The following is a 26,720-nucleotide window of genomic DNA, read 5'->3' on the forward strand; positions in this document are numbered from 1 at the left end:
GAAGAGAAGAGAAGAGAAGAGAAGAGAAGAGAAGAGAAGAGAAGAGAAGAGAGAGAAGAGAAAAGAGAAGAGAGGATACCAGCAAAACTTCATTGAAAGTGGCTTTAAAAATAAGTTTGACACTTAAAAGAAAAAGGATGAGGGATTGAAACTGCAGATGAAATGTGGCCAGTACTTTTGGTCTTATTAATAATACATGATACTATGGTTGTTTTATGTGTTAGCAAGACTCCTTGTGACATCTTGGAAATCCCAAATGAACCACGATTCTTCCCTGTACTTGCAAGAGGACTGTATGTACCCAGATGCTGTGGGCTGTGTTCTCTGCTTTTCCAAACTTTTCATCAACCCGCATCAGAGCTTCTAAAGTGCTGCTGGATCAGAATGGTCTCATCTAACAGCCACAGTGCACTGACTTTTCACAGGCAGAAATAACTTCACATAACATATGACACCCAGGAATTAGTCTGTGGTATTACCGTTTCTGTTTATATTAATAAAAGCTGTATTTTGTATTCCATTATATTTATTTAACCTTTGACATCTAAGCTCTGGGTCAGTTTGCTCTTTATAACAGTGTGTTTCTTCTTCAGTTTTGTTTCTATATTTTGAGAACTCATGGTCAGAAACAAGATTTTTTGTTTAATTTTCTCCCCCTAGTCTATTTAATCTAGCTCAGGGGTTTTGGTGTTTCTCTGCAACCTACAATTTACTCTTCCAACTCAGTTAATGTATTGCTGCTTTTACAACAGTTAAAGAAACACTTTGCTTTTCAAAGGCTTTTTTAATCTTCAGCGTGTTCTTCACTATCTCACATGCAGTCCACATGTAGTAAAAATACAGCCACTTTTACTGCAAATAATATTAGTTTTCTCTGTGTCTCTTCTCCTATCATTTTTTCTCTACCGTCATTTTTGGCAATGGAGATGAAACAAATATACCCTTCACTGACAATCCAGCGTGCAGCTCTCTGGTTGTCAGCAGGAATGCGGAGAGCTCTAAGAATAGCACAAGTTCCTACCACGCAAGAGGAGCTCAGAGAAGCACAGCGTGTCCCACCCAGACAATAGCTGTTTGTTACCTACATCCCCCCAGCATAACAACCTTTTTGGCTGTGTTTTGGTTCTCAGCATTTCACACACAGAGCAGTGGGCAATGCTGCCCTCCTTCCCGGGACTACCAAGTTTTCACTCAGATCAATACGGGCTTGGAAAGGGAATTGCCACCCAAAGGGTTTATTTTATTCCAGCCTGACTTCAACTGCAAAGATCACCAGCTTGTTTTGCTGCCTTCAGGGAGGAGGGGATCCCTCCTTTCCCTGCACAGAGCCCTGTGTCTGCTCTCACACCGGAGGGAGTAACAGAAGAGCTCTTCTGGGAGCAGGCGTGTTGTACCAGCATTGCTGAAGGCAGAATTGGGCCCAATGTATCTGACTTGCCAGAATAGGAGATCTGCAAGTACAAACTCTATTTAAACATGAAAATCAGGGAGATGCCCAACTATTCAACCTGCCTGGGCAAATGCAGCTTTTCACACACTCAGAAACAGCCAAAAAAAGCCCGAAATCTGCGTATGATAGTTCTGGAGACTATCTTTGACTCTCTGGCATTTACTACCATCTTTATATTGGGGATTTACGAGTCCAGACCTTTGAGTACAATTTCACTCACAAGCACCAGTCCTAGAGGAATAAAACGAAAACCTGCCCTTACCCAGGAGAGCAGCGTGAGCCCCCGCCAGGCTTTGCGCTGTCCCACAATACAAACTGTCAGCGCCTCCCTCAATACCCATCAGTGCTCAACAATACAGACACAGTGCTTCAGATGGGGGCAGATTAGCCCCTATCAGATTTACCAGTTGTCCAGGCAATACAGGATCTGGGACACAGACTGATTACACTTAAGAGATACGTCATTAACTACAGGAATGGTAGAGCTGTGAGGCACCAGGAGTAACCCCCTGCTTTTGGAACGTGGAGTCTTTGCTTTAATATGCATTTAAACAACAGCAAAATGCTCACTCCGGGTCTATGTCCTGGCTGCTGCTCTCTTCCCCATGTTGCTGTGCTTGCTACAAGGATCAAATTTCATGGTTTATTGTTCTCCCTCCAACTGGCCACCATCCACATTCTTCCTCTGTACAAAGCTGCACCTCTTGCTCCAAAGAAGAAAGTACTATGCCTTCTTTTAGAAATTTTAGTCACATTTGCAAACACACACACACAGAGTAAGGGGACGACATTTAAGCACTAAACAACATTCCAGGGAATGGTGTTATTTTTCTCTGAGCAAATTTCTGTGAATGAGGCTAAAAAAGGGCAATTTTCCACTGGAAGGCTACTAATTTCTGAGATGAAGAAGTTGTTTCCCCTGCCTCCTCAATCTTTAACGTTTTGCCTTTTAACCAAACAACTGCTCTATATTGAAAAGTCCTACTCATCACCTGCCTCAGGAGAGAATTGCCACTGAGGTTCTGCAAAGCTCAAATTCAGCTCTGAGTACACCACTGGAAAACAAACCACAGTCACTGTGGCTACTTCACTATAACGGAGTAAAACTGGTGCACAGCAGGTTGGGCCCAAAATTCAGTATCAATCTCTCAATGTAAATAAGAAATCTATTGCAGACAAATGACAGATCCTCATGCTAGATTCCAAGAAACATAGCAAGTATCTCAGACTCTCAAAGATTCCTACCTACAATAATTTTCCCATGTAATTTTTCTTTTAATTCAGCACTCTATGAGATTTGCAGTGAAGTTATCAAAATCTTACAAAATGCTCCACTCCTGAACATCCACCATCTTTCTTCGGCAGCTCAACAGACTGTAAAACTGAAGCACTGTCATCTGGTGTGTAATTACTGTAATAAGTCTTCCCTGTAAAACGAGGGAGGCACCATAAGCTTACCTAACTAGTCTGAAAATGTAAAATGCTCATCACCTGTAATCATTGTCTTAACTGTCCTTGATCTTTACTGATAGCAGCCAGCTTAGAATAACTCTCTCTGACAGTGAGAATCAGCTGAAAATGCAGCATAGGCAGAGTACCAGGAAAGTTGCTGGAAGGGCTATTTTGGCCAGTTAGAGAGAAGCTGCATGAATTTTATTCCCCTGCCCTCCTCCTCCCTCTCCCCCCTTTTTTTTTTTTTGCTAATCAGTTATGTAGGGGGTTCAGAGGTGGTTCAGATGCAAAGCAGGGAAAACTGGGGCATAGGAAACCTCAGGAATCCAACAGGGATATTGTAACTCCACAGACTCTGGTGGAGCCAAAAAAATGCTCAAAGGTTATGGATATATGCTCAAAAGTGATCATGTTACTGTGATTAACAACTTACTAGCCCTCACTCAAGATGCAAAAAACCATTGTAAATGTGTTTCTTCACCCACACCTGCCTCCAGAGTAAAACATCTGGTGGGCAATAATTAGTGAAGCTGCTGCATTTTGCTCCCTTTCCATAGAATCCATACATCTAGATCCCAAAGCAGCAAGGCCCTCTACTGTGTGTTTAATTTGGGTCTCACTGAACACAAACAGGGTCCTCGTGCACTTAAAGCAACAGAACTGTTCCAGGTCTTCGTTTAATTAGGGCCTTGTATTGATAACCCTTTGAAGTGCAGCATAGATGCCATATTGTTACCTGTTCTACATTTGTGTAACCAATTCAGGGAGTCACCACTTCATCCCTGCTGCCTGTTTTAAGCTGCTGTATGAAGTGAGGGAGTACAACTTGGAAGAGAGCGAGTTGATCCTAAAGAGGCAGAGTGGAAATGCACCTCGTTGATTTACCACTAAGAAGCTGACATTTAGTAACTAGCCCCTTATTTCTCATTGCTATCATAGGACAAGGTAACACCAAGTCACCTACACTGAAGAAGTCCACCTCCATAAGAACCAGTCACTTAGCAGGGAAGGAGAGCAAAGAAACCTCAGCTCTGGAGTGCATTCCCCAGCTCAGCTCTCACACGGATCCCAGCAGAGCTTCAGAGATCAGCCTCTGGTTTGCTGGGAGAGAAGTGTCTCAGTCCTTCCCAAGGAGTTGATGGAGGGCCTCTGTGCACAACTGATGGAGGACTCTGCTTACAAAGTTCTGGTTCACCCTAACAAGGTCCTTGGTTTGGTGGTGAGGCTCAGTGTTCCCAACTGTTCTTCCTAACAAAAAGACAACTGTTTATTCCTCACACCCAGGCTGTTCTCAGACTGACTCCCCAAGCCCTTCCATGCTCCCAAGTCCCCATTCACAGTACATGTCTCTTATCTGGGGTAGTAGCAAAGTCACACCTCTCTGTGAGTCTCAGGGAGAGGGTGGCTGGAGAGAAACCAGGGCTGTGCCTCCCTTCTGCCAGCTGCACTTTTGCATTTACCAGCTCGATTGGTATCGCAGATCACCATGGGTGGGGAATGGCCCTCATCCAAAGCAGGGAATGGCTCCTGGCAAATGCCAGTAACAGGTATTTCAAGTCCGCCTCTTTGCTATTCGGGAGCTGTACTGTTTGACCTGCTGTCCATGAAGGACATATTTTAACTTCACTTCTCACCCCACCTGATCTTTTCTAGCCTCAGAAGCATAACACGGATGTGAATTTGTTGAAGGGCACTAAGATAAAAAGAAGATATTCCCACTGAAAGGATGACAGGAAAAATGCAATGACAGTATCTCTACAGCTTATAAGTTCAATAAGAATATCACCTATATACATAAAAGAAAATTATTTTAGTGATATGAAATGTGCTTTGCCTATTAGCACAAAGTTCTCCACTGGGCTGGAAGAGACAATGCATGGAATTACAGTATATTACAACTGAAAAAAAATAAAGTTACTCTGATAACACCAGAACCTTGTTATTGCCTTGTCCATGTATACACTGGACACACCCCAGAAGTTTAGTGATGTCACGTTTCAAACACAAAGAAAGTAAAAATAAAAAATAAATGACTCAATATTTTCACATAAGCCATATAAGACAGAAGAGATGTTCTCACCTGTCTGCTCTGAGATGGCAGCGTGGCAGGCTGCATCTGTCTCTGCACCCGATGTGGCTGCATCAGCTGTCGGAACTGCTGCTGGAGAAACTGGCTGTTGTTGCTCTGCTGGGACTGCTGTGTGGCTGGAGACTGCTGCTGCTGCTGCTGGAGATAGTGAATGAGAGACTGCTGTCCTTGTCCTGCTGTCAGAGGGGACATCTTTTGAGTAGCTGACTCTGAGGCAAAGTGAGACAGTGGTTTGGTGTTATTGAAAGAAAACTGGTCTTGGTTAACAGGGCTCTCATTCACCAGACCTGGCTGTAAGCTACTGGATGGCTGCTGCATAATTATGTTCATATTTTTGGTCTGGTTTGTAGTCATTGATTTAAAAAGCGAGTTCTGCATACTTGTGGGGTTGCTGGTGGGAGTGATGTTAGAGATTAATGTACCTTGAGGACTGAAAGGCTGCTGATGCAGAGCTGGGCTTGACAGCTTTTCTGGCCTGTATGGTGGAGAAGGTCCAGTATTTGTGGAGGCCATGCTGCCAACCATGTTGTTCTGTGGACTTTTAATGTTGTTAGCTGGTAAGCTGGCTGCTGTCAGGGCAGGCAGCATGGAGCTCTGCGGGCTGAAGGGCTGCTGGTTCAGAGCCGGACTGGAATGCTTCTCAGACCCATAAGGAGGAGAGGGGCCATTAGATGGGGTGCTGCTGGAAGTCATGCTTGAAAGCAGAGTGTTCTGAGGACTCTGAATGTTGTTTCCCGGTAAATTATTAGCAGGCATGCCAGACACCATGACATTTTGAGGACTGAAAGGTTGGTGGTGTGGGGATGATCCCGTCCTGTAAGGCGGAGAAAGACCAGGAGGAGACATAGTTGGCCAGCTGGGAGCCTGTACTTGTTGCTTAGTACCAGACACCTGCTTGCTTGCTGCCAGCTGCTTTAGCTGCTGAGCGTGCCAGTTGGAGCTGGGCATGTTGGGCAGGGGTACTGGAAGCATCGGTGGTGGCTGGTTCTTGCTCTGAGCTGCTGTAGAGATGGGTGATGCAGCAGGTTTGTTCGAGGGAGGAACTTGGAAGTTGGCTCCAGCAGACGATGGTCTCATCTGAGGAGATCCTCCACTGGTTGGATTGCAGCCCGGAGAAAAATCTTTGTTAGCAACATGGTTCTCCAAGTGTGAAGTCTGTGGGGAGGACTTTGGAGTGGTACTTATGCTTGGTTGAGAATGACTCAGACCAAGTGGATCTTCAGCCTTGCTGCACAAAATCTTCTCCAGATCCAGGTCATTGGGAGAAGGATCGGGCATTTTCGTCAACTCTTCCAACAGATCTTGCAGCTCTTGGTCCACAGACTGCAAGCTGTTTCCTTTCTCATCGTAGTGGACAATGTTGTTGGTTTGCCCTGCTATTGACCCCTTCTGATTTATTTCCGTGTTGGGTGCCACTGAAAACGGGGAGCCAATGCCACCTCCATTCATGTGATTGTTTTCCAGGAGCACTGGATGCCCCGCGACTCCCAGGGAAGAAGCGCCGTGACCGGTGGAGAACGGAGAACTTTGCATTTCTGGACACGCCACGTTGGGATTGGCACCCTGGCCCATGGCAAGGTTTACGTCATCGAGACAAAGTCTTTTACTGTCATTTGGGAAAATGACATCAGGCACGCCACTGGAGGCAGGAGAGCTGTCATCTTCCAGTTTTCTTTTAATGGATCCCTGTAACTGTGGAAATATAAAAGCAAGAAGAAAGGATCCATTATTGACCTTATTCTGATGTGTGCTGAAGTCCATACTGCAACACCGGGTTGGAGATAAAAAAAAATCAAATCATACAATTAAAAACCCAGTCATGTGAGGCAAATTCAATCAGGATTTAAATGGGTGCTACTTCACTGAAATCAAAAGAGTTATAATCAGACAAAGGCTAAATCTCATGTGTTGGCCTTAAAACAGATGTTAAAGCTATAAAACACTGTCTGTCATGTGAACTGTAATAGAAGTTTTTTAAATAGTTTCTATTTCAATTAAGACATTATACTCCCTGCATAACAAACATGCCAACATTTTTATGGTAACATTTTTTAGGTCTAAGTGGCAGATCTGGATGAAACTCTGGACTGAATTTAGTGACCTTCTGCCAGTGATTTGGATTAAATTCAGACCTGAGACAACTAAATTGTTTTACATTCTTTATAGGCAGAACATCTGAAATAACTGGCATACTTTCTAAACAAACCAAAACAAAACAAATTCTCAGCTATCTATCTAAACAGACTTTCCAGCTTCCTAATCACAGATGTTTTAGATTCCAGAAAGAGTAAATAACAGCTAAACTCCTTAATTTTTGTTTATTCTTCTAAGTCTAAGGCATTGTGGGCTTTGCTCCTTTGAAGGATTGCCACTCATTCATAAAAATGGATGTGTTTTCAAAACACCATTATATAAATATCTTCATCTACAAGACATGGTGGAGTTGTAAATCCACAAATCTTAGGGGAAAGGAACCTGCCTTCTACACATAAAGAAAGTGAAACTGAAAACAACACTTCTCAGACTAATTCAGCATATGGCAATCTCTTCCAAATAGAATCATCCATGGCTTTCAGTTTTAACAAGCATGACCTGTATGTCACAGGATTAATCAGACATTAACACTGCTGCTTCAAGTTAAGGGAAATAAGCATTATGACCTCGTTTATCAATAGAGGGAGGCAGCATTCAGAAAAGTATCTGATCAGCAATGGGAAAACTAAAGAACAGTGGTTCCTCTAAGCCAGCTCACAGTAGAGCCTCTCCCAGCTCTGGGCTACATTTCCCAGTGCTACCACTCATCTGGTGCCATCAAAGAAATTCACATCTAATAAGAGCTCATATCACCAGAGAAATCCCTCCCACCTAACCCCAGCATAACCAGACCCACTCTAGGGCTGCACTGGGTATGACCAATTTCTAAATTTTACACTACTTTTTAAACACATCACAGTTTTGCCTAAATCACTCCACAGCTGGTAGCAACTTTGGTGCTCTCAGACAACAGTGTCACAGGATGTGTGACGTGGAGGCTGCAGGGCACAGGGTGGGTACACCATGTGTGGCTCCTTCTGCACTGAGCACATGAAGGTCACTGTGCAAACAGCTACTGGCCACCCCTAAACTCAGCCTGTCTTCAGGCAATCGCCCACAAATGTATATTGTTCTGACCTGGGAACATGGGAGAGCTGCCTGGTGGCTCACTCAGCTGAACTCACACCAGTGCCCTCTCATCACTCATTTCTAAACTGGTGGGCAGAGGGACCATGGCAGATTTGTGCCATCAGTTGCTTAGGCTGTAGATGCAGTTTGGGGTTAGTATTGGACATTGCCATGCTGGTATCCAGCTTACACAGACATTTGAAGGAGAGTGAAAGAATACATTTGTTCATGACCATCGTGGCAAGTCTGCGGATTACTGATCAGCTTTTAGGAGGAGTTCATCTACCCTCACCAACAGACACAGAAGCTTTGGCATTAGGGCAGAGCCCTTTTCACATGGTTATTTTCCCTTTACTCCCTAAGAGTTACCCCTTATGGAGTTGCTTTGACATGGGTTGTGCTCAAAAAACACTGGAGAGTTGATTCCAATGCCTCTTTGGGCAGCAGTGCAGGGCAGGGTTGGGATCCCTGCTCTGGGAGAAACTGTCCCTGAACCACAGCTAGACACTGCTGAACTATCAGCCATTTGCTTACTCCTCTGGGCTGATGAGGCCAAAATTTGCTTAGCTTTAGGAAATGGAACAAGGCCTAACTCTTCTCCCAAGTGTTAGTCTAATGATGGATGAAATTCTTTTCCTTCATTTTCTTTGCTAAAACTAAGCCAGGGTTGCATGTTTCAACAGATGTTGCCCTGCGTAGGCTGAAACATGTTGGTAGAGCATAACTACATATATTTAAAACCCAGACATGTATAGAGAATCTTTACAGGGGCTTCACACATCCAAAACAAACATAGTGCGTTCCCAAGTTGCACCCTGGGAACCTTCAGGGAGGAAGTGGTGGGGGATCTCCCACCCTTGGCCAGCTGACATGTTGGCATGCATGTCCTTGCCAGCTCTTCCTTTGCCATAGGACATTCCTGTGCTCTGAGTTACTGGGGAAAAATGTGGGCTTTCTAAACACTCTGAAAAATAGCTTTTTAACTGTTGCACTGGGGAATAAATGTGATGGGAAAACAAAACTCCATTTCCTCAAGACTATTACTAGATATAAACAGATAAAATAAGGCCATAGCTTTCAGATGGCATGGGCATTCCAAAACTGGGATAGGACTTTTAAATAGGATGCTGTTGCTTAGCCCTCCTGAGAAGCCTGGCTGTAAGAGAGGGAGTGAAATTCATTGAGTGTCATGTCCTCTCGAAAATCAAGACTCCTGTTTCCCAGGTGAGTATTTGTAGAAGGACCATAAAATCCAGAAGACCAATTTCTCCCAGTGCAGGCAGATATAACTCCACAGAATTTAGTAGCACTGCTTTGCTTAAGATAGATTTGACTACAGACCCAACTTGAGAGAAAAAGATAACTCTCCTTAAAGCAACTAAACAAATCACAGAATAATTTTGGTTAGAAGGGACACCTGGGTGCCATCAGCCCTCCGCTTCAAGCACATCGCCAATGAAAAAAACAGACAACAGTATTTCACCAGGCACTTTATGAAGAATCCACTACATGCAGAAATCCCTCCTTGGGCTGGCTGAGAGGTTGGTTTCAGCGTTCCCCACAGACACCCAGGTGGGTGTTACTCCCACTCAGCACTCTCTGGGCTGGTGCTGGCTGTGAGGAGCCAGCAGTTTCCTGCCCAGCTCCCAGTGACTGCTCCCCCATGCATGTGCTGCTGTGGCAGCCCTGACCAGTGCAGGGGACAGCAACACAGTTTCATGTTACTGGGACACAGCCTAGCTCAGACATGCCAACCACAACAGTGGCAGGAGAGCATCACCAATGCACTACAACTTTTAGGACCAGGAGCTCCTGACCTCACTAACTCAAGAAGCTGCTTGTTGCAGAATGTTCAGGCAGTATTCCCAGATGACTCAATACCACCTCTTTAAAGCCTATCTTTTTGTAAACTCTTCCCTTACCAAAAACATTTTTACTATCCATTTTCTTCATCTGGCCCCAGATTCCACAGGAAGGAGCCAATTTATTCCAACTCTTTCTCCTTTTTTTTTTTTTCAAGAGGGCTTACACAATTTGACAAAATCAACAGAAAGGAGAAGAGCACCAAAATATGTTCTTCCCCTTTCTCTGCTGATTAGTATATTGGGCAGCTGTGTTTCAAACTGAATACCTGAGAAGTGAAGAGAAATATTTTAGAAATGCATCACACACTCACACACACACTCCTAAGCTGGCTTGAGGCTGCCTATAGCTCAGTATGGGAAAGCTTCATTCAGATGTGCAAGCAAGGACAAAGCAGACAAGCAACAAAGGGGCTCTTGCGACCTTGTCAAAATGCATTAAAATGCACTGGCATGCACAAGCTAACTTCTGTTTGGGAATACCTGGGAAACAAAGGCAGGCCCTCCGATTCGGGGAATATCCGATTATGAGCTCTCCATTATCTCAGGTTTGCTTTAAGAAGTGAAGACTGCCACGATCCCAGCACTACTATCCTCTCTAAACTAGCAGGCTTTCTTTCTGGGAAAGACCCGAGTCACACAGGAGTAACCCTGTTAGCTTGCAGTGGCAGCACAACCAGAATAAATAATAACTGTTTACGCTGCTCTGTCCACGGAAGCTGTACAGCTGTGGTTACAAACAGCTAATTTGTCACATGCTCCCAGTCCACACAGAACTGATTCCCTCCGTGTGGGCAGAGTGCTCCACAGGCTCCTCTTGTGCAAGGAGGGAAAGGCAGACCTGGCAAGAGAAACCAGTCCTTGGCTGTGCCCTGCCTGCTCGGGTGACCTTGGGCTTCAAGGCACCTTCCAGACTCAGGAGGTGGTGCTGGCCTTGAGTAACTTACTATTACTCAACAAAGGGAGAAAGGAAGGTGGGAAGTGACAAAAACTGAAGCAGAGAGAAAAAATGGTTAATAAATACCCACTGTGGTGGTTCCACTGGATTTTAACAACCAATCAAAGGGGCACCTCTGGACTGGTTCCCTGCCTGGCCAGCACTCAGCCTTCCTCTTCTCTTAACACATCAGCTGTCCTCAGCTGCCATCCCAGCTCTCCCTGTGATCCAGGCTGCCCCATGGCCCTCCTGCCAGCCCTGTTAATTCTCCACCTGTCACTCACACTTTCACCTGCAGGTGGGAATCGAGGAGAAAGGAGCAACCGCATCCTGCACCAGAGAGTCTCACTTCTCCAGCCTCACAGTGACCCCCCCTTCCACCAGAAGATTCCTATTTAGGTCAAGATAACGCAGAAATGAGAGAGGAAAAATGTTAGGCAAGGTATTTCTGTGCCTCTTCCTGGTGCCTGCAGCCTGTCAGCGAGTCAAGCCTTGATTTACAGTGACTGCAAGGTGCTGACTATTGATCTGCACCACCCCACCCCACTCATTGCCATGGACAGATCCAACCTACAGCAGTGATTCCCACACCTACGCAGCCACTCCAAGTGAGAACTGAGACCAGGGGGATGCTGCCATCCGCATCCCCCCTCAGCAGCTGGTCCACTTGCCCCTTGTCCGGCACCCAGCATCACTGCTGCAGACTCTCTTGATTTAATAAATCCAATTTTATGGATCCATGACTGGGATATCCAGAACGGGAGTCAGATAACCTTCTTTCACTAGCAATCTCAAGACTCCTGCACCTCTTGGGAAACCACAGGTGTTGGCTTTTTTGTTTACTTGATTGAAGAAAAGAGAGAAATGATGGTAAAAGGAGATGAGGCAGGTGGGGAAAACATCCATCTCACCATAGATTGTGGGATTCCTAATGTGGTGGCAGCTTCGCCTTTTAGAGTAAAAACACCTGGGAAATCCAGGTCACCAACAGGCTGCTAAGATCTGACATATCTGAATTATTTTGACAGAGAGAGCACTTTTAATTTTTGGTGGAAGGGCTGAGGAAGGCAAAAGCCCGAGATGAGTAGAAGTCTTCTTTTCTTCCCAGTATTTTCTCAAGGCATATTGCAAACTGTTTTTACTCTCTGCAAAGTATAAAACCTGAGTCTAAGGTTTGCTCAACTGAACTGACCAGAGAATCTATCACTCTCTGTCTCTTTCAAACACTAGACACTGACAAAACTGGAAGTATTGTATTTGCCAGAGGCAAACTGTTTGCAGCATTCAGCGATCAAGACTTCAGCCTCTGTGGCTTCAACAAGCTTCAGCGAGACCTATCTGCCCATCAGCCCAAAATGTTTCTATCTGTTCTGACAAAAACAGTCATGCAATGAGAAAATGGAACTGGCAATTTTCCATATAAAACAAGAAAACTTCACAATTTTTTCTCCTGTGCCTTAAATTCACAGTTTGGAAAGTTTTGTGCTCTCTATTGCTCATTTATCCACACTCTAGATAGATTTTAGTGTCCTACTAATCTTTGAGGACAGTTTGTGAAAAGAGGTGAGAATGTGCCTGTGTGTTTGAAGGCTGGAAAGTGGATCTGATATAATATTACCTCTTAAACGGCAGCAGTTCCTTGCAGACGTGCTGTGTTGGGTAACAGGCTGGCTTGCACGTGAACAGCAAAGCCCAAACGCTCATGGGCAATGATCCCATTCCACTACAGCAGGACCTGGCACTGCAGTAAGTGCATTTAGCACATCTGCAAGTTTCTGCTCCTGCATGCTGGCTGCAGTTTGGTAACAGACACTCACATTATATACCTGAAGCTGAGAAAAAATGCCTCCTGCCAACCAGTGAGCAGCCAAAGTAGTACCTAACCAGGAGGAACATAAACTGCGCTTTATCGAAGTCACATCTCAGTCTACAAGGAGAACTCAAGGAGGCTCTAGCAATTAAAACTACCATTCACTTTCTCCACACCAAGATTAAACATAAGCTAAAATCACATTCTTCCCACTGCTTTAGGCTGTTTGACCCTCCTGATTTCAAGCTATTTCAGCATGGATGGACATAAAGTTGTCATTTTACATTGTCAGGAAAGAGATCACACTGCGATTCCAAGCTACCAGACGTGTTTCAGTGTGCTTATAAAAAACAATTCCCCAGTTCCTCAGCTAAGGAGTGCTAGAGCAGAGTCCGCTTTGGGGGCTGTTGGGTACTTTTAGGCTGGAAAGGTGGCAGATCCATTTATAATGAGGTGTGGTGGTGGAGAAAGGATTACGAATAGGGAAAATTCACGGGGTGGATTTCCTTCTATTCATCATGCTCACAGAAACAGGCAACTGGAAGGGAGGATGTAGGAAGAGGAACCGGGGATGTAAGCAGTCACTTTAACCATGAAAGGACATTGGTTCTTAGCTAGCTTGTATGCATTATGTGGATTATTTTTACCTGACACTAGAGCTTCTCCCAATTTCTAATTTACAGTGGCAATATGAAATCTGCCATCTTTAACAAATATATTAAAAAGGATTCAAAACTGCTACTTAAGCTGTGCACACATAAAACACCTCCTAAACACTGCTGCTGCATTAGTAGAATTTGGTCTCCCATCAGCACACATCAGTTGACTTGACAGGAGTATGCTATGATCCCTTGCCCCATTACTGTCACCACTCATTGAGATCTTCTCCAGTTATTCCCTCAGTAAATCAGGGACCTCAAGCTGTGTTAAAAGAGGAAAAAAGAAAACAAGGTGTGTGCTTTGCCTTAAATTCCACGCTCCTTGTTGTGAGTGCAAAGCTGTAGGAACCAGCAGAGCTGTGTGCACCACTGGGGTCTGGGCTGACAGACCCACCTCGTGTGTGTCGCCAGAGACCACGACATGAGGTTCTGCTCCCTTGCACAATGGCTCCAGAGCTATGATCAATCCCCTTTTCCTGTGACACCACTGCAGTACAACAGGTCTCTTGTTTGGCTGTTAAATAAATGTGAACTTCTAAAAGGTGACTGCAGACCTGGCCGTTTAGCTGGTAAGCACAAAAATCCCGAAGGTCAAACGTCATGACTATACAAAACCGGAACTGAATTGTGATCTTACAATAAGCTTAAACCACAGAAACTAACAGGAAATTCAACCTGGACTACTATGAACCTAAGGTAAATTTCTAAAATTTCTAAATTTTTACAAAAAATTAAAGGGAAGAAAATACTTTTTCATACTGATTTGTGTGAATGCAATTATGCTCATAATGACAGGCATATGTGTGATCTGTATCCTGCTTTAAACTGGAACAACTGACAGGCTACAGAGCAGCAAGTTTGTGGAGAGCTTTTTCTAAACACCCTTTTGTAAAATTACAGGAAACATCACTAATGCTTGCATGAAGAGATCAGTGTAGGACCAGTTCCGAGGAGAAAAACGACAGTCAAGAATATACCTATTTTGCCATCCCACACAAGCCAGCTGCATGCAAGAGACCAAGTAACATTCACTGTAAAGAAAAAAGAAAAAAAAAAAAAAAAACCAAACCAGCAGCATTGCTACTTTTCAGGTCAGACAGAATTACCAGACTCATTTTGGAGGCACCAACAGAGATCTGCCCTATCAAAACAAATGTTCAGAGACTTCCCATCTTGTCTTTCCTTAGCAATTCGTCTGCTTTCAGTATTAACGGCACCGCTAAAATGGAAATTTTTCCAGGAGAAAAATTGCTGTTGACAAATGGATCTGGAGGAACAGGACTACTGCTTGCTCCTGTGTTGTGCTGCTAGCAGGAGATCTCTGTACAGATGCCTCGCAATTAGTCATCTGAAGACTTACAGCAATCACGTCACACATATTGTTTGGCTGTAACTTCCACGTTCCATTTAATGACAAGTGTTATTAACTAGACAGCTGAAGACAGAACAAGTTCTCTGCCTCTTGGTTTTAAGCTGTAGTGCAAGAGCATTTCTTTCCTATCTGGCTATAAATCAAGATCAATCTTAGATTCAACGCCTTTCTATCAGTATTACCTCATCTTACCTCAGTTTTAATACCAGCACTATTGTTTTATATCTTTTTTTATAGTCCATTAATTTCAAAGTCCTGTGGAACACTTTGCAGTAATTTTGTAGACTACATTAATTTCTCATGGCAATAGCCAGGCTGGAGAATTGCAGCTCCTCTCCACTAAGCAAAAAGGGATGTTTTTGCTACTTGGGTCTCCCAGGATTTGTAAGATATTTTTCTCTTCTCTTTTTCATCCCCTAACACTGGCACAGTTATGCAATGACCACAAGTAGAAGAAACAGGCTGTACATGTTCCTAAATTATGTGGTAAGCTTACCATTTACTAGATAACCAGATAAAACCCGGGTTGACTCTTTTTTGTCTGCTACATATTGCATTATTTTTTAAAATCTCAGAAGACTTACTCCTGCAGTTTTACCAAACTACTGGTGCCATTTTGTCAAAAGGTATGGTTGGGGAATTAACAGCCTGGAGGCAAAGTTTCCAATTAGGTCAAAACTAGGGACAAAAAGCTCTGAAATTCACAGAACAGTAAGAAACAATGGGATTTCAGTCTGAAAAAAAGGTCATTTTTGTTCCAACAGCTGAAGTACTCACACTTATTCTCCCAAAGAATAATAGGTCCAGCCTCCCCTGTGTGGCTGCACCCGAATGCTACCACCAGTCTCTTTACAACTGCCAGCCCAGTGACCTCCTACCGACTGTCTGTACTGGACAGTGATGCCTTACTGCATCCAGAGCTCTCCTCTAGGCTTGGTGGGGACCTAGACATTTAAAAGAGCAGTTTGAGGCTTCTCATAAGTGGTATCAGAAACTGGAACACAACTTTAAGATGGATGGGAGAAATGGGCAAGAAAAGGAAATGTCCTGAAGCTCCTCTCCTGGATGTTCCTCTGCCTTTCAGAAAATGAAACAATAAACAGGATATTGATTAATACAAAACCAAAAAACCAAGCCTCACTTAGAGAAAAAAGATGAATCTAGTGAGTTACCCACTAGGTGTAGAGAGAAGTCTGCATACAGACAGAAGCAGAAATGTTTTGTAAAGCAGAAGAGTGAATATTTAATTTGTTTCTCACTACTTCATTTTATCCCACCACTTTCATCTCTATCTACCTAGCACCTCCACAATTCTCAGTGTGTATCAACTGGAACAGGAACATTGTTCATTGGCAACATGGTGTTTGGACACACCTTTCCTCCTGGACCAGCACAGAGTTCTGGCTCCTGTAACACACTCTTTGAACAGTAACTGTTACTTACCCAGGGACCTTTAAGGGGATTCTGCACATCAGTGGTACTAAAAACCCCAAGCCAAACACAGGCTGCACCCCGACACCTTCATCCTGTATAAAGCCATTGAAATCCTGGCCTCAATGAAATAAATCAGTTGGACTCAATGATTTTGGGTCTTTTTCAACCTAAATGATTCCATAAATATTTTGGGACAGTGACTTCATCAGGGATGAGAGTTCACTCTTTGTTCATTCGTTATTATTAACTAAAGGAGCGAATTAAAAAAATGTACAGGAGTTGGAGAAATTCCCTCTAGCAGAATATGCAATGCCTAAGTTACTTGGGTTTTAACCAGAGAACCTCTCCACTTGCTATAGATACCAGTTCCCCTCTGTCCTAGAAGCAATGTTAATCACACATTCATCACTGCAAATTGACAACATAAATGCTGACTTGTGCAAACAATGTTAGAGAAAATAGTGTTCTTGCTGCAGAAGTGAATTACACAGCCTTTTAAGCTTTCTACACTTCTCAGGTTTTATGTAAACTCTAATTTCTAAGGCTTTTGTTCTGCCTTGAAAGGTCACACAGTTGAAAGCTATGAAGCATAGCATGTGTTCCCACCGATATTAAAATACTGTTTACTAAATCATGCATATAAATGTAAAGAAGAAACTGTTTGCAACCTACTGCGTTAATAAGAGATGATTTATCAGACAACATGGTTCCAAGTATCAACATGTGGAATGTAAAGATCTGATCTTAATCACACAATGTGATTTTTTTTGGCTGTTTTTTGAAGCAAAGTGTCTGCACTGCATTGCAATCACACTGACTTCTGATGACACTGTATTTGACTGATTAAACTCTTAATCGTGCCAATGCTTAACTTCAGGAATACAAGTGGTCTTTTTAGATTCAAGCATATGATTGCACATTTGCAAGATCAGGATTTCATTTGCATATTCAAATTGCAAAACTGCATCTTCCCTTTGTCTGTGTAAGGCCAACTATAGCGCTCCAAATGCTAAACAACCACCGTAGAGTTGGACAATATTTTTAGCATCTCTGTGGTGCGCTTCTATCTTTAGCTGCTGTGTTCACAAACAATCCCACAGGACACTGCATAGCTAACATAGCTCGGGCTCTTCACCACATTCCAACTTTTCTCCCAAAACATGGTGAAAGTGGACTATAAAACTCGTCAGTTCAAGACCTGCCAAAGTTTCCTTCAATGCACGGTCTTGAGCAGAGCAGAACTATATCGAAGTACTAAAACAATAAAACCTCAGAATATGCTCCTCTGGCGTGGTGATGGAGCTTGCTGTGACTTCCTCCAGGGAAAATACAGCTCTACACTCCGAGTTTGCACTGTGCAGATAAATCAAGTAGGACAGCGAAGGATTTCTGCATGTTGTTTCCTAGCAGGATGTGCCTGCAAGTTCATGGCAAATTTCTGGTCAAAGCTTAACCCTGCAAGAGAAGTTAATAATTGAACTTGCCAAATCATCACAATTTCTAAACCCAACTGCGCCTTGTTTTTACAAAGGGGCATATTAAACCAGTGAGCCATTTTATTAGACTCATGCTCATGTAACAAAAACATGTGTTAGCTCTTGAGTGCCAAGTACCATCCTGGAGGGTTACCAATCCCTGATACAGATTTTGTAGCCAGACTGCAGTTATCTGTCATAACAGAGGAGGTAGTTTGGAATACACAGGATGAAGCACGCTGCTCGGTTTGGGAATATTTTATATGGTCCTGGTCTCTGTAAAACTCTAGGAAGATGTACAGCAGAGGGGCAAAAACAGCCTTGAAACTTACTGCTGACTGCAGTGGGTCTATCTTAAGCAAGCCTCCTGGATGGCTGGAGCTTGTTCCTTCACTCCCTAGAGGAACTTTTGCAATGGTTGCAGCACCCCCAGTTCTGCTGTAGCAGCTGGGTCAAGTCTGAGTGCATAGGAAATGCTTTCAGTGTCATCTGCACGAGGCATTTCAGAACTACAGGGTTACCACAAAGAGAGAAAAGACTCATCGTGGGAATGGCAGCATTAATCAGATGACTGACCTTCAAAGCTTTGAATATGAAATGCTTTCCACACCGAGCTGGAGCTGCACATGGAGACAATATCTTGATTTACAGAGGAAGTACTGATAGAATCCTATATATCCTGTTAATGGTGAAGGGAAGGGAATCATGTAAAGGAACTATTTTTTTTCATTAAGTGCCTTAGCTGAGGTTTGCAGATGAGCCTAGACACTTGGCTCTAATTTAATTTCAAGGCGACAAGATAACCTGAAAACCTTAGAAAACCTTAGACCTTGTGAGTTCTTCACAAATGGGCTCCTCATTTCCACATTTCACTTATCTTCTCTCTCATTACTATGTGCTATCAAACACTTGTTATTAAAACTCTTTAAATGATGATGGGACTTTCCAAACAAACTGTGTTCATTAGTTCCTCTACCCTGCCACAGGTATGGCCATGTCTGGGAGGTGTGAACACTGGGGAAACAGCATCAGGGCAAGGCTGAGATGCACAGGAGGCAGTGGCCAGGCAGCAGCACACACTGTGCACTATGTCTGCAATATTCATCTGCATTTCTTCTTTTTTTTTGGTCAGAGTTATTTTTCCCTTGTAAGCATAGCACGTGTTCAATCAATAGTATCACAGTTATCTGTCCAAAGTGTTCACATTACATAACCTGAGCATCAGGTTAAGAAAAAAGAAAAAAACCTGCAGATACTTTGTTTTTGTTTGTTTTGGTTTTTTTTGTTTTCTTTTTTTTTTCCCCTGAGCCCTTTCTTAAAGTACTTAAACTTTCAAAAGAGTAGGGGCTTTTCCTCCACCCAGAGTACAAGGTTGACATCCTAAGGTATGGTCCTCATCCCAGTAAGGGCTCCTTAACTGGGAACTGTGGGTTGCAAGACTCAGCCTTTGCTAAGAAATAACAGTATTACAGGAAAACTCACGTATGCTTTTGAACATCAACAGTAAATCACCCTTCCATTTTCTAATACAGACACGGTGTCTGGAGTTGAGCAAACATATTCTTGAAAGGTCAGAGCACTTAAACTGTATGTATCTAGTTTAGGATGAAAAAACCTGTTGCTGCCTTTTAGTTATGACATTTCAGTTTACCCACAAGAATTACTCTACTTCCCCTAAAAGTTTTCAAGCCCAAGAACATGCTCTTCTTCCAGTGTTGGAAAGTGAAGGTAAAACTCTTTTGCTATATTAATTTATCACAGCTGTCACTGAATCCAGTGACTTCTTGAGAATTTTCTCATTCCTCCCCAAAGGGCTTCAGCCACCCACAGGCACAGAAATGGGAATGTCCTGTCTGCCTTTGAGGACAAGGGGCAGGAGGAGCTGGCTTGCCCAGATGGCAGCTGATGGTGAGTTGCTGCCCACACAACCATTCACACCAAACTTTGCAAACCTGAACGAACTATGAATTCTCCCAAAGCACAGAGCTGGAGGGCAGCTTCATTTTTTTTTTCTGAAAGAATGGGAGGAACTTCCTCTTTCAGCTACTGTTACTGTTTAGTGAGGATACAACTGCTGCAACGATCAGGAAACTGTCATGTCCGGATGGCACTATGGAGTGTTACTGGAGAGATGCAAGGACCTTGCAAACTGGGAACAAAAGTTTGGATTTGCTGGAAGTGCTCTGATCTGCCACTAAACACCGTGTTGAGTCCACCTTCAAGTTCAGGGCATTCAGGGAATTGAAGGGGCACCAGCTTAACCCTACAGAAAGAGAGGAGGTTCACTTCATTTCAGAGATGCTTGAGATCACTTCATCACTTTGGACCATATTCCTTCCCTGGGGCTCAGACATTCCAAAGCCAAGGCTGCTCTGAGATCAGTTAGTGTGGGTGAGCCCTGTGTTAACGTGACCCACTGTTCTGGGCCACGCTGGGACCTCAGCAGGACATTGCATGTGCTGCACCCAGGTCGTCTCAGCAATCTCAAGTGGAATTGCACCAAGAGAAAGTCCCCTTATCTTATTCAGTGCTGGTGAACAGGGACATCTGAAGCACGGTAAGATGACTGTCCTCTATAAGAAATGACAGTCCCTCAGGTGGAAGTAGCTGAACTGCAGCTGAGAAGCACTGACTGCGAATGCAATGGAGACTGAAACAGGTGAACCACTAAGAACTGGCTGGGGGTAACCATTTTATTTCACCTTGGCACAGAGGCTGTCAGGTACTGACTGCTCTGTAGAAGGAAATGAAACTTCTTCAAATGGACTAACTTCAGTAGTTCCAAGTGCTTACCAAGGCTGCAATCCCTCACCTCCATACTTACTTATTCAAAGCTCTGCCAGGTCCCTGACAGCATTGCAACCACCATGACCAACAAGCATTTAACCAGTCTCCCATTCCCAAGTTCCTAATAGAAGACCCACTTCTCCTCTGAAGCAAATTTTCAGTAGAGTCCCTCCTAGTGCTCACCAGCACCATTGTTTCCATACTGTGGCACATACCCAGCCCTGTACACCTCATCCCACCACTGTGGTTGCTTTGGAGGAAGAGAGCTCCAGTTCTTCAAAAGGAACTTATTTTCTATTGAAATTGCTTGCAGAAACTGCAGAGAAAATGTACCTGGTTTCCTGTGCTTCAGTCACTAGATTTACCAGACATGATATAGGAAATGGGCAGGAAACGTCAACCTTATGTATTGCAGCAATTCTTCCCCTTCCCTCCACGACACGTTTGAGCAGCACAGCAGGACCTGACCTTGCACTTTTTAGTGCAGCCTTTCTTACACAAACATTTGAGTCAGATCTGGAGCCAAAAACAAACAGAAAGCCAAAAACGTTGCCTAATTATATATATTTTTTTTTTTAATGAAAAAGGCCTGTTTTATACCTATTTGTAATCAAATATAAAACATGCTGTGCATTTTTAACTGAATGAATTTTGTAAGATCAACAAAACTTAAACCCCTTGTTTTTTCTTCTTCTGGTACCAGTGTAAAGACTGTTACAGAACTGATATTATTTGAGCTCTGTACAGACATGAGAGGTGCTGATGCACGAAAAAGGTGTACTATAATTAAGCACATTTGTACAGAGGTTTCAGCTATTATATTTCTCCCTTTTAGTCATCTTCACTTTTTTTCCATTAAAAAATCCAAGGCAGAAAACCAACACAGACCTAATCCTTCACCTTGTTTCTTTGTGCAATCGTTTGGACAATGGATGTAAAATAGTACTGTTCTAACCTGGCAGCATTTTATATTTACTTTATCCAGGTGTAAATGACAGCCTAATGGTCCTAAGGAATAAGGAATAGCAATCAGATAGAACATGTCTTTCTCTAGTAAAACTACTCCTCTTTTCCTCTTAAAGGTCTTAAGTTGAAATACAATTTTCCTCTTTTTCACCACCATTTATTACATATTTACAGGGACAGATAAGTGTATCTCTGAAGGAAAAATGCATGACAATTTATCAATCCTCTAATTAAAAAAATCTCCTTCTTGGTTTAGTCCTTTCTTTTTACAATAATTGTCTTACCTTTTCATAGGTTCTATTTATTGCCAAGAAAACATGCCTTACTGAAGCACTGGAGAATCTAGAGGTCCTAATTGATCATCCAGTGTCTTTCAGACCCTGCCATCTGTACTGCTGGTCATTTTTGAAAAATCAAATCTGTATTATATTTGGTCATGACCAATGAAGGATTAACTCACAATACTGAATTCAATTTGAAGCACTTTCCCTTAGCACACAAGAAGACACAAAAGTAACGCGTGGGAGAAATAGAGTGACTTTGGGGTAGACCTTTGATTTAAGGAAGTTTCTGCTCCAGCTGCACCCTGCACCCTTACACAGCATTTCCTGGTTTCTGCGAGACAAATCTCTTCTGTAACAAGACAGACAGTAAGTCAGAAGTGTCAATATCAGCAACTCCCTGAAAATAAACTTTGCTCATTTACGATACAGCGATTCTGGTGTGGGACATGAAGCTGCACTGCAGGAAAGGACTCGCCAGGTTCCTGGGAGCGAGCTGCATCCACAGCAAAGTGTGAGGCCCCATTCCTCAGCCCAGCCAAGGACATCAATCCCCTGCAAGAACAGCAGTGCAAGCTGATCAGACACCGTGCCACTACGTTTCCTCACCAAGCACTTGTGCAAGATGAGATTCTGCTCATCACCAAGTGCCCCTGCTCCCAGGGCTCGGGGTGCCGGGGTGCCAGGTGGGATGGGGCTTGGATGGAGGGAGCACCTTGGGCAGCTCTTCCAAGACAACTCTGGAAAACACTGGCTCATCAGGACTGCCCATTTCACTGTGCCAAAACAGAGGGATTCCTAGACACATCTCACATTGCCGTGGTCTGGATCTCTTACTGACACATACTGGTTTGGGGTTTTCTGAAAGAGGCCAAACTTTTTTTCTCCCTAAAATGTGCAGAAGCTCATGGATTGAATGGGAGAGAAGGAGAATTAACCTCAAGTACATTTCCTCTATTTGCTAATGGCTTGTGCTTAACTCTAAGGGTAATCCAAGAATCAGGAGGAATTTTTACTACCTCTTGAAAAGGTGTATATCTCCATATAGGAAAGCAGCAGCAGCCTTCACCAGCACATAATAAGTTCCTGGCTTGTGAACCACATGGCTGTCAAACAACTAAACACTTTTAATAGAAACCTGGTCCATTAACGAGCTGAACCATCAAGCAGTCACGCAAGAACAGCAAATAACCCCAGGAAGAGCTGCTGTCTTTCCATGCTGAACGAAAACCTATTTACAGTAAGAGAAATAATGCAGCCTCTAATGCTGCTTTGCCTCCCTCTCCAATGCATCTGTACACAACTTTCCCTTGGTTCCTGATGCAAATCTAAAGGAGCAAACCCTGCCCTTGTCTGTGCTCACCTGTTCTTGGAGGCTCCTTTGTGCAGATGTCCTCCCAGCACCCTTTCTGCCACATTCCAATGCCAACTGCAGATCTCATCGGGTCCAGGCTCTCCACTGCCTCATGCATCAAACACATTTCTGTTTGGGTATCTCAGTGCTCATCAGTAATGTTTTTTAAAATAAAAGCAGAACTTGGGCTTTTCCTCTCTGAAATCTGTCTTTAGGATATTCTATATTCAGAGTAATCCTTATTCTCTTTTATAACTGGACCTGAGCTGCTGTAACAATTGGAAACTTTCTTGCTGATTTCAGTAGGTATTTCTCTGTGTATCCACTCACAGTTACCTCTTTTGAGAATGAAATGATCTCCACATCTTTTACAATGATACCAGCACTTACCCTCACTTCTCACATACCTGTGCATCTGGAGAGATTTTGTTGTTTCTACACTCACATATTTGAGTTGTTTCAAACCCCACATGTAATACAAATAACTGCACTACACGGAAGGGAAAGTACATGTCTAACACAAACATTTATAATTCCAAAGCCTTAGACAACAGTGAGATAAACCCATCATCAACGGCAGTGCAAGCTGTGCTGTGTGATTCAAGGGGGGTCCTGAAGGTGCAATTTGCATTTAATGCTTTTGCCATTAGCTCAGGCTTTAGGTGAAACAAAACACTCCACCTCATTAGACAGGTGGAATAAACTAAAGGTGAGATTTGCAACGGTCCTGCTTGGTGTGGGAAGAATCATGGTCACTTGACAGGCAAGGTGATGCTGTGTCCTGTGATGAAGATTTAATTTCTGTAACTTTTATTTCTGAAAAAGGGTCGATCCCCTCTCATTTTAAGTATGTTCCCAAAGGTATTCCTAACAACAGTAAATCCGTGTGCAATGCTTCCCTCAAATCTTCTGCCTTCCATATATAGGGCAGCTGCTCTCCAGGCACAGCACTGGGCTACAGAACCGGACTGCTCTGATTTATAACCGAGGTGTTTAAAATCAGGCAATCTAATTATCGACTTGATAGTCCACAACGTCTGCAGTCAGCAAAATTTAAAAAATGCAAAATATTGACAAGATCAGACAAATACATAATGAGGGAGTTATTAAAATGCAAATTGCCTGCCTTCTGGTACTCCTGTGGTGCACAGGACCCCAGAGCCTGCATCCCTTTAACTCTGTGCTGGTTACGAGGCGGGAAAGAAACGGAGCTGGGGAAAATGAACAGGCAGAGCTATCACAGGCCAGTGGGATGGGACCCCACACCTTGGGGGGCCCCCAAGAAAGACAGTAACTGCATGGGAATGGGAGGTATTGTGAAAAATAGGCAGCCCTGCACACACGGGACCCCAGACTTTTACGGGATTTCAGAAAGGTCCTGGAGCAGACAAAAGCCCAACAACAGCAGTTCAGGGCCACACCTATACATCTATTTTGAGGGAACAGCCAGAAGTGGAAATTTTATGCAAGTCTGAAACTTCACATCAAAATGCATGAAAGGCACTGCATTAAGATTTAGTAAAAAGAAAAAAATTCCAAAGAAAGGATGTGATGGAAATCCCCTCTATCCAACCTGCTCCAGGATGCTTGAACCTGGCTTTAAGAAGAGAAAGTCCAGTGCCCTGATCCAGTTTGAGAAGTCCTAGCTGGAAGGTGAAAGAGGGTATTGTTCCAAGTCATATAACTCCCTCCCTTCTCATCTGTCCCCCAGTTTTTCTTCTCATTTAAATAGCCTTATAATCCTGTGGACTGTCTGGTATACACTTATTATTTCAACTTGCAGACACATTCCTCTAAGTCTGAGGGCTGTCTATCTGTCTAGATGTCTATAATAGAACAAGTAAAATAATACCATTCCCAGCTGGGCTGGATGATCTAAGCCCCCACCAGGAGAAAACTTTGATGGATAATATAACTTCATGCAATGCATTTCAGTCATGTTAATATTGCTGTAACAACCTCTAAAAATGATGCCAATATAGACGGTGATACCTAATTAACAGGCAAATACTAAGGGGGAGGTTAAATGCTAATTTTACATTGGCATTTAGCCTAAGAACTTCATTATGCCATCTTCTATTTTAAACTGCAGCCATCCCACCTTGTGCTGTGTTGCTGCCTGTTCTCAGTCAGTACTGCGTGGATCACAGTAATTCCTTGCAAGACAGACAAGGTCACAATGGTTGGTCCTGGGTACCTGCCCAAAACCAGGATAAAGGTTGGTCCCTGCTCCAAGATCTGGTGCAGGGCATTAAAGTGATGGTATGGACAGATGGATGGAGCTACTTGGTGCTCCTGAAAATGCCTCAAGAGGAAAAGGACACTGCAGGAATACAATCTCCACTGAGAGCTGGCCCTTTCCAGTACCTGGTTAGAACATCCATGGGAAGTGGGGGGTGAGGCAGCCAAAGGTTGCTGAGCCTCCTGCACCACTGGTGAGCAGCACTGATATAAAGTCAGTTCTCTATCTCATCTTTCAGATAAATTAAAAAAAATAAAAAGTAGATGAAGCTTAAAAAACACAGACAATGGCAAAGGTACAGGAAAAAAAAATTAAAACAAATAACAGCATCCTTGAAGCCACAGCCAGAGCTGTGGTGAAGCTGTATCGGATTTGCAGAGAAATTAGATGCCTCGTTAGCTGTGGATAGATGCACAACTGCCCAAATTTAAACTTCCTCCTTACCTCAGCTCACCACAGTCATTACAAATCATGCAGCTGAATGAAAGCTGAAAAAGCACTAAGGGCTCGGCAGTTTTGTTGCGGTGAGTCCAATAATAAATGAGGGACGAGGGGTGGCAGCACTGATAATCCTAATATCAAAAACACATTTTCTGCAAAGCAACCTACTATTGTTCGTATGTAAAATACATCATGCTGTTAGGAGGGAACAAACTGTCCTGCAGTTTACAGATAGTAATTTTATTACAGATTCCCCCGATTGTGACTCAAAACCCGCGCGCCTCACACCCCCTTTCTTTCTAATAAATGCACAAGATGCACAACATGGCTGGCTCATGTCATGCCGCTGCAGACAGAGGTTCAAAATGCAGTGTTGGAGGAATATTTCTACTGTGCAGTATCACACATAAATTATTAACAGAAGTTAAAGAATGAAAGCAGAGCACAGCTCCAACTGTCCAACTAAAGTCAGTTCCTGAAATATGCTGAGCAGCATCCCCTGGTTCCCAAATCAAATGGGCTGGAGGCAGCACAGCACCCAGGAGCCCTGGTCCCCATGGCATCTCTTCCTGCTCTTCCCATCTTTCTCCCTGAAGCAATTAAAAAATCCTGAAGGCTTCTAGGCAAGCCAATTTTTCTCTCTCCCTCCCTCTGAAGTGACAGTGGCTAGGTGGGGTTTAGCTTCGTAATCACTAGGCCCTTTTCCTAAAGCTAAAAATGTTAGGATAGATGTGAGCAGCCTTGACCACGTGCAGGAAAATCTAGTGCATTGCTTATCAGTCGATTTGGCTTCGCACCAAGAGTAACACACTGCTATAAAGGGCCAACACAGTGTGAAAAAGGAGCTGTTCTACTAGAATACACTCCATTAATTCTGGTTGAACTGACATTCTCCTAGGACAACAGCTTAAAACACATTTTGACTATTGTACTAAGCGTGGCAGGGA

The 26,720-nt window shown here is 43.5% G+C and overlaps 1 protein-coding gene across 2 annotated transcripts in view; it reads right to left on the bottom strand.

The window, feature by feature from the left end:
• MAMLD1 (mastermind like domain containing 1) overlaps window positions 1-26,720 on the bottom strand; it is an 83,137-nt gene that overhangs the window by 28,649 nt on the left and 27,768 nt on the right. For both annotated transcript variants that reach the window (XM_027645235.1, XM_027645234.1), the window contains exon 2: window positions 4,983-6,683. In XM_027645235.1, coding sequence (XP_027501036.1) covers window positions 4,983-6,683 — 1,701 coding nt within the window. The remainder of the gene's footprint in view (window positions 1-4,982; window positions 6,684-26,720) is intronic.

The sequence above is a fragment of the Corapipo altera genome, unplaced genomic scaffold (assembly GCF_003945725.1).
Source record: "Corapipo altera isolate COAL_440 unplaced genomic scaffold, ASM394572v1 65, whole genome shotgun sequence".
NCBI classification, from domain to species: Eukaryota; Metazoa; Chordata; class Aves; order Passeriformes; family Pipridae; genus Corapipo; species Corapipo altera.